Below are 8734 nucleotides of genomic sequence, written 5' to 3' on the forward strand. Positions count from 1 at the left end.
TGGATGGAGCCTCCAAAGAAGCCTATAAAAAATTTGGTGATTTTATCGTCTTCGACACAACATACTACACCAATAGGTATAACCTTCCTTTTGCTCCAATCATTGGTGTAAGCAACCATGGCCAAACTGTGTTGTTTGGGTGTGTATTCTTAAAAGATGAAAAAGTTCAGACTTTTGAATGGGTGTTCGAAACCTTCTTGAGAGCAATGGATGGAAAAGTGCCACAATGCATCATGACTGATCAGGACAAAGCAATGGAGACTGCAATTGCAAAAATACTACCAAATACCGTGCATAGGCGCTGTATGTGGCACTTGCACAGGAATGCTAGCTCAAACCTTGGTGTGCTATTGAACCAGAAAGAGGGGTTTGAATTTGATTTGAAGTCATGTATTGAGACCTCGTTGAATGAACAAGAATTTGATGAAAGTTGGGATGCTATGATCAATAGATATGAGTTGTAGGGGAACAAATACATGCAGCACCTATATGAGAACAGGAAGAAGTGGGCCACATGTTTTTTCATGGATTGCTTCTTCCCCTTCATGTGCAGCTCTCAAAGAAGTGAGAGCATGAACAATTTGTTCAAAGATTTTGTTCACCCGGCGGATTCAATCAGAAACTTCATCGTCCAGTATGAGAAACTTGCCCAATCTTGTCTCGACAGGGATGACCAACAGCGCTACCTCACTGTCCAAACAGACCCCGATATGTGGTCCGGCTACCCAATGGAAGAACAAGCTGCAAAGTTCTATACGCGTGCAATGTTCAGCAAATTTCAGCATAGGTTGTACTTGAGTACAACTTATCAAACAATTGCTGGCCCGGAACCTGGATCATATTTTGTGCAGCTGATTTTAAAGGATGACAGTAAAAAATTCTTAGTTCATTATGACCTCACTGAAAGCTTCAGTTGCGCCTGCAACAAAATTCAGAGGGACAAGATGTTGTGTGGGCATGCTTTGAAAGTGATGACACAGTTGAATGTGTATGTGCTACAAGAAAAGTACCTTTGTGATCGATGGACGCTCAGAGGGTCTGAACATGCTTCAAATGCTCTTGTGCAAGCCGACATCGATGAGGCATCAAGCAAGAAAATGAAGTATGTCCGGCTCTGTAAGAAATCAGCCTCTGTTGCAGCTGAAGCCTGCAAAACAAAAGAGGGATATGAGCTTGCAGTCAAGACAATTAATGGATTGGCAGAAAAACTAGTAGTGATTAACACAACAAAAAACCTTGAGCAAACTCCCTCTGTGAGCAGCACTGCAGTGTTGGATGGTACCCCTGTAGCAGTAACACTGAAAGATCCTAAGAAGAAGGTTCCGAGGGGCAGGCCCAAAAACTCAACTAGGTTAAAATCTTCTGTGTTTGATGATACCAGTGGTGGGTCAACAAGCCGTAAAAAAGGGAAGAAATCAACAAGCAACCAAACCTGCTGATATGAGGTGAAAAGATGGTCTCTTATTTTTTTTCCCACTCTTTTGTTTCAGCTCAGCGTTATGAGGAGGAAATTCATTGATGAGTCATTCCTTTTGCAGGGGTGAAGAAGAAAAAGATAGCACTAAGGGGTGTGGGAGAGAAAAGATAGCAACATTTCATTTTTTTTACATTTGCTGAATGAGACTTCTTCATGTAATAATTCCTCTTTTTTGGCTGATTGGTGAACCATGTTGCTTGAAACTGAATTGAAAAGCTTCCGAACAATTGTGATGTATGGTCAGAAAAATGTCAAAATGTGGTTGCACTTGCTGAGAAAAAATGTAACTGATACCTGAATTTTATCTGATACATGTACTGTGAACTGGTCCATGAATGAGGTGGTTTGAATTTTATCTATTACTTGTACCGTGAGCTGGTCGATGAATGATGCATGTACCGTGTGCTATCAGACCTACCAGGTCCTGCCAGGTACCAGGCCTGGGACCAGGTCTAGTACCTAGTACCAGGAGTACATACTTGGTACCTGGTACCTGGGGTTACTGCTAGGTACCAGGCCTGGTACCTGGGTTGCTGCTAGGCACCAGACACTGGTACCAGTATTTGTGAGGGCTGATACCCCCTATACTGGGTGATACCATGTCTGGTGCCTGGGTTTAGACCTGATACTTTGGTTTTATGCTAGGTACTAGGTCTGATACCTAGTAGAGACTGCCAGGTACTAGGCCTGGTACCTGGGTTTAGACCTGATACCTGGTACCTGAGGTTACTGCCAGGTACCAGGTCTGGTACTTAGGTTGCTGCTAGGCACCAGACACTGGTACCAATATTTGTGAGGGCTGATACCTCCTATACTGGGAGGTACCATGTCTGGTGCCTAGGTTTAGACCTGATACCTGGGTTTTATGCTAGGTACCATGTCTGATACCTAGTAGGGATTGCCAAGTACCAGGCCTGGTACATGGGTTTAGACCTGATACCTAGGACTAGGTCTGGTACCTAGTACCAGGTACTCTAGGTACCATACTTGGTACCTGGTACCCGGGGTTACTGCCAGGTACCATGCTTGGTACCTGGGTTGCTGCCAGGCACCAGACACTGGTACCAATATTTGTGAGGGCTGATACCCCCTATACTGGGAGGTACCATGTCTGGTGCCTAGGTTTAGGTCTGATACCTAGGTTTTATGTGAGGTACCATGTCCGGTACCCAGTAGGGACTGCCAGGTACCAGTCCTGGTACCTGGGTTTAGACCTGATACCTGGATGTCTGGTACCTAGTACCAGGTACTGCCAGGTAATAGACTTGGTACTTGGTACCTGGGTTGCTGCCAGGCACCAGACACTGGTACCAGTATTTGTGAGGGCTGATACTAGTGCCTGGGTTTAGACATGATACCTAGGACCAAGTCTGGTACCTAGTACCAGTTACTGCTAGGTACTAGACTTGGTACCTGGTACCTGGTACTTGGGGTTACAGGCCTGGTACGTGGGTTGCTGCCAAACACTGATAGGCATCAGACACTGTATCAGGGTGGCATATCAATGTGGAGTCAAAAAAAAATGTGTCACAGAACATTGCATCCACACAAACCAAGTATCTTTGAAATGAACACATAAAAGTGCATGATTTTATAACTGCGACAGCTGCTGTCATTACATCATGAAGATTTTTCACATTACTGTTAAAAAACAAAAACACAAAAAAAGCTATCACCACATGGTCGCCCCCCTAGGTGCAGTGAACAAAAGCGTCAAATACGTGCTTTTGACAACGCTGGTACTACATAGTTAACTATAGTGGACTTTACATAGTTAAAAAGCAACCATCGCTCATTTTGCACGATGTGGATGTAGGTCATTGAAGCAATGGTATATCAACCTGTGACATAGCTGCTTGCGATAGGTTGGAATGCCTTTCTGAGGAAAAAAGGAAACAATATGAGAATCCAATGAGGTTTATCTCTGTATGAATAAAAAAACCCAAAAACAGAAAAAAAAATGGATTTAGGTACAAAGACCACTTACAGAAGTGTATCCAACAAGACTCCGGCCATTGTGACACTCGAGCATTCTCAGAACGCAGAACCCACAATCATGACTAGGTAGAGAAAATAAAAAAAATGTAAAACTTATAAATGTGTACAGGAAAAACTATGGTGTAAGTTAGTTAAATAGAACAAAATTGTTGATACTTACAGTTCTACTTGGTAAGGGGTTTCAGGGTACTCGACTGTGAATAAGTCACCAAATCCAAATGGGCTACTATTCGTTCGCGTGTCAAGAGCAACTTGGAGGTTGCTACACTGTAAGAAAAAATAGGAAAAAATGTGATGCCTAGTTAAAATCAGTAAGAAATGTATAGTATTTGCGAACTTACCACATTGTCCCACACATCTGAGTGTTCACTTTTGCTATACTTTTGATTCCGGATTGAGTCGTATATCTGCACAATGCGGCTGCGCAAGTTGATGGCGATAAGGAACCAGTGATGTTCCTTTAGGACTGGTAAATACAACTGAAAAAACATGAAAAAAAGATAGATGAGAAAAAAGAAATATCATAAGCTAGTGCGCACATTTGCCTATTTTCTCACAGAAATCATTAAAAAAAACAGTCAAGTGTGGAAGGGGGATGGATGAGGGATGAGAAGTACCCGCTCAATTAGTTTCAAATCAATCTTTGAAAATGCGCCTAACCTTGGCATCACAACATTTTTCCAGGGGTGATACCAGCTGATCCTGTCATTTTGAAAAAAAAACTCAACTTTCATTATTAAAAAACAGTTGGAAAAAAAACAAAACAAAAAACTGATTATTAAAAAAATTTACCACTGTGGCAAGGTCCAAAATTACTTTTGATTTTGAATCCCAATCTTTCATTATTGCAGAGCAACACAGCCACATGAAATTGTTGCTGACTTCACCTTTTCTCCTAAGTGTGGAGCGGAAATCTTGTTCTGTGATCCAAGCTCTATTGACCTTAGTTGCACCACCATCACCATCAAAATTGTCTACAACATGCTTCTCATAGGTATCGTTGACAAAATGATCCAAATGAATCCCTTTCCTAAGTGTTGCTATGGCTTCTACACTTTGATGGTTTGTCTTGCACCTTTTAGCTCTCTGCTTGTTTATTGGAGGCACAGAACCACCATCTGGGAATCGCTCACCGCTTGCAATTGGTTCAGTCAGTTCAGGGACCATAGTGTTGGCGCGTAGAGACTCCTGTGATGAATCCTCAATTACAACAACATCATGATAGACTGGTGTGCCAAGTGCTGCAAAGAAAAAAACAAAAACTCTCTAAATATATATGGCAGTGATCTGCATGAAAATAAATAAATAAATATATAGATAAAACAAAGATACTTACAGGTATCATCCGTCACAGAATCCATCATGGAAGCTCCTGGGTATTGCTCTTCGCTTGGAATTGGTTGTTGTCCTTGTTTTGAATCACCGCTGCTGTCGTCAGTGTCATTGTTCTCATCAGCACCACCTTGGGAACCCGCACTGTGACTTCCACCCGCCCCATCTTCACCATACTCATCATCAACACTGTCCTCCACTTTTTCATCACCTTTGTCTTCATCGTCTTCATCTTGTTTGCCATCGTCTTCCTCTGTTTGAGCCCCCTCATCCATAGCACCTTTATGAGCAGCCGGTGGGTGAACTTTGCCATCCATATTGTTATCCCTCACATTCTGAACATCAAATTGAGATACCTCATGAGCAGCAACAGCCCCAATTGCAACGACTTCTGCAAAATCAGTTGCATCTACATTGCCACTGTGCCGCCCAATTTCCTCAGCCTTGTAATTGCTTCTAGTTTCAGCTTCTGTATGCTTGTCAGGACCATGGTTAAAGTTGGGAGTGCCAAGTACAGCGGCATCACCTTCAGAAGTACTTGCCATGCCTTTCACCCTTGCCAACTTCTTTAATTCTGTGCTAAACTCAGAAAGTATGTCGTTGTCTGATTTGTCCAATATAAATTCAAGCTGTTCCATGCATGTGGAGATGATTTCAGTGCGCCTAATTTTGAGTTTCTCTTTCATCTTCATTAACAACTCGCTGATTACAGGTGGCTGTGAAAAACACAGTATTTTTTTTAAAAAAACATCTACATGAAAAATCAGCTATAATAAAAAGTGATGAGTGCCTGGCAATAACCCAGGTACCAAAGTCTGATACCTGGCAAAATACAGGTACCATGTCTGGTGCCTGGCAAAATAACAAGGTATTGCTATAGTTGCCTATCATAATGTATTGTTGGGTTTACCTCATCACATACATTATTTGGATTTGCATCACACCCTGTTGATTTTGGGTCTTGACCAACTTGGCCATCTTGCATATTCATTTGTTCTTCGTCACCAGCAGCAGCAGGAGCTCCTTGGGGGTCTGGCGTATGTTGTCCTATGTTCATATGTTCTTCGTCAACACCAGCAGTGATATGTCCCTGGGGATCAGGTGTGTGTTGTCCTTCATCAACGCAAGTAGCATCATCATGTACTCCTTCCTCCACATCCTGTCTATATCCAATGGAGAGCATGTGCTGTGGAGATTCGTGCAGTGGAGATTCTCCATCGCGATAAACAGTGGATTCTATATCTTTTATCTGAAAAAAATGATATATAAATTGCTAGTCTACCTACATGATACAAAAAAAAGGAGGTATCATTGAGAGCCTTATACCTGGATAGAATCATAGTCAGCATGCTTGGATCTGCTGGTAGCAATAGTTTTTACTTCATCTATATGGGCAGTGGTTATATGCGCTATGCGCGGTGTGCCTTGTGGAACATTGATACCTGCAACAAAATCCAGGAAGATAACCTGCAGAAAAAAAATGGATTCAAGCATTTAAAAAAATGACAGGAACATGATACCCAGAAAAAAATCAGAAGGGGAAAACTAACATTAAGTATATGAACACAACCTCGGACATTTAGATTGATGCTTGTGTTTATTCTGAAATCATGGATGGCCTCGAAAAGATAATCAGCAACATGGTTGCACCAATTCAGGTTCTTGATGTTCTTCACATCACTAATAGCTGTTAGATATTCCCTATGAACTGTCAAGTTGCTACCTGGGACAAGATAGACACCCAAAGCAACCATCATGAAGGACACAATAAATTCATCCTCATTATGTTCCAGTAACATCCGAGAAATGGCTTTATTTAAAGATTGGCCTCTGCCACCTTCTGTGAACTTCTCCTTCAACCTATGGTCAGTATCTTCTGTCAACTTCAAACGCATATGTCCTTCAGGAATTCCAATCACCTTCTTAATGAGTGGTCTTATGGGGATTGATAATCCATTGAACTCCAAGGTACCAAGCTCAGTATTGACATGGTTCAAAAGCCACAATGCCATGTCCTTGGGGAAACTGCAACCCTGTATCAACAATAGTTCCTCAAAATTGATGTTGTGCACATAGCGGATCTAATCTGGTGACAGTTGAGCTGCTATCGTGCTCATGTTGCTTGGGTTGCACCTCAATTTAATGATCTGCACCTAAAAATATTGTACCAAAACATAAGAAAAATTTCATTTAATCTCTTTTTAAAAAAACTTAAAGGGAACTAGTATAAAACAATGAAAAGATGAACATGAAAAAGAAACTTAAACAGAATTATGGCAAAATGAAGCACGATACCTCTTTTCCATTTTCCGCTCTCTTCCTTTTCTTGTTTCCACTGGTCGATGCACATGACTTCTTCGGCACTGATGAACATGTCTTCTTCGACAGTCCAATATCAGATTGCTTGAACTTATTCAACCTTGGTGAGCACCGCACACCCTTTCCCTCAACATGGACAAAATCTGAATTATTTGAAGATGTAGCCATTACGGCTCTACAAAAAAAAGGGAAAACATAGCAGTTAGTCCGCTTTTCAAACATTGTTGATACCTTGTGAAAAAATCAGGGGACGAAACTACTACCGTACATCATTTACGCTAATAATGCAGTAAAATTGCAGCCCTTATAAAACACATGTATTGCTTGATACCTAGTAACATCCCTCAGGAATCACGCGAACAAACCATGGGACAGGAAAAATCTAAAACTCTAGCATTAGATTGCAGCCCTACAAAAACAAAAAAAATGTATTACTCGATACCTAGTAAAAATGAAGTAATGCCCCATGGGAATCACCCTAGAAAAAAATTTCTGAGAAATATAAACATGCATCATCCACACATACAAACGCGCGGCCACTAAAAACTATTGATAAAAATCACCTTCATTAGAAAAGTAACCAACCTATTGATTTTCACTGACCCTCAGGAAATCAACACGAATCCCATACACTTCCTGCCACCCCCTACCTACAAACCCTAGAACAGAAAATGCAAAAAAAAAATTGACGCCTAATTAGGGAGTGATTTGGAAGTTATAAATTGAGAATATCCTGATAAGACATTGTACTTTTGCGCGAGGTAATCTTCAATCAGAGAAACTGGGAGCGAGAAAGGAGAGAAAAACGCATATACCGATGGTGGGAGAGCGCCGGCGCGGGGTATCGCTGCGTGCACGATATCACCGCCGGTGCAGCAACGCCGACGTGGGGACGCGCGGAGAAGTCGGCCGGAGCGCGAGGGCGCCAGCGAAGGGGAGCGGAGGAAGACGGCGCGCGGCGAGCGCCGAGCGGAGCGAGAGAGGAATGCAGTGTGGAGAGGGTGGGGAAAAGGGAAAGGGGATCAGATGGGGTGAGAGGGTAACGGTTTGGGCACATTAATTTCTCCCGTGACAACGGAACCGCCACGGGACACCGTTCAGTAGTTTTTCTGCTAGAAGAAGGGTGCGTTTGCAAATGTTACAGCTCGTAGGCGTGTATTTGAAAAGGCGGCATTTTAGATGTGTGGTTGGGTTGTGTATCCTTAACGACAATCTTTACCCTCCAGGCACAATCCAACGGCTGACAAGGAACATATCTAGATTTTCGCGGTATTGATGCTTTCACCGTACCAAACAAAAAAGTAGTACGGGAGAAATTTAACTATTTTTCACTATTACATTTGGCATTTATCCAAATGCCCCTTATAAGTTTGCACATATTTTTTTTCTCTCTTAAGAGATGCCTTCTTAACTATTTATCACTTTTGCTCACGTTGCATGCTTCACTAGTCAGCCTCTCCTCTCTCCTTCCTCTCTCTCTCTAGTCCGGCGTGCTCCGCCGCTGCTCCACCTACTTCACTGCCGCTCCGCCTCCTCTATCGTGCAAGGAGCTCGTCCGCCGCTCGTTGCTCTGCCTTCTCCACTATTGCCCTCCTCCTCCTCCACCGC

General features: G+C 42.5%; 1 protein-coding gene across 5 annotated transcripts; it reads right to left on the reverse strand.

Moving 5' to 3' along the window:
* Nucleotides 1–3038: 3038 nt before the first annotated feature.
* Nucleotides 3039–8180, reverse strand: LOC127780804 (uncharacterized). 5 transcript variants are annotated; one of them, XM_052307777.1, is made up of 12 exons: nt 7942–8180; nt 7103–7301; nt 6358–6960; nt 6134–6274; nt 5718–6056; nt 4812–5523; nt 4292–4716; nt 4093–4177; nt 3817–3954; nt 3636–3742; nt 3465–3537; nt 3039–3356 (listed from the first exon to the last, which is right to left on the reverse strand). In XM_052307777.1, exons 3-8 carry the CDS (start codon nt 6817–6819, stop codon nt 4112–4114), a joined length of 2145 nt encoding a protein of 714 aa, XP_052163737.1. In that variant the 5' UTR covers nt 6820–6960; nt 7103–7301; nt 7942–8180; the 3' UTR covers nt 3039–3356; nt 3465–3537; nt 3636–3742; nt 3817–3954; nt 4093–4111. The 5 variants fall into 5 exon arrangements, with proteins under 5 accessions (XP_052163737.1, XP_052163736.1, XP_052163734.1 ...); XM_052307776.1 differs by having other exon boundaries at nt 4268–4716; nt 5730–6056; nt 7942–8177; XM_052307774.1 differs by having other exon boundaries at nt 4268–4716; nt 7942–8176.
* Nucleotides 8181–8734: the final 554 nt, after the last annotated feature.

This window comes from Oryza glaberrima, chromosome 7, assembly GCF_000147395.1.
Source record: "Oryza glaberrima chromosome 7, OglaRS2, whole genome shotgun sequence".
Taxonomy (NCBI): Eukaryota; Viridiplantae; Streptophyta; class Magnoliopsida; order Poales; family Poaceae; genus Oryza; species Oryza glaberrima.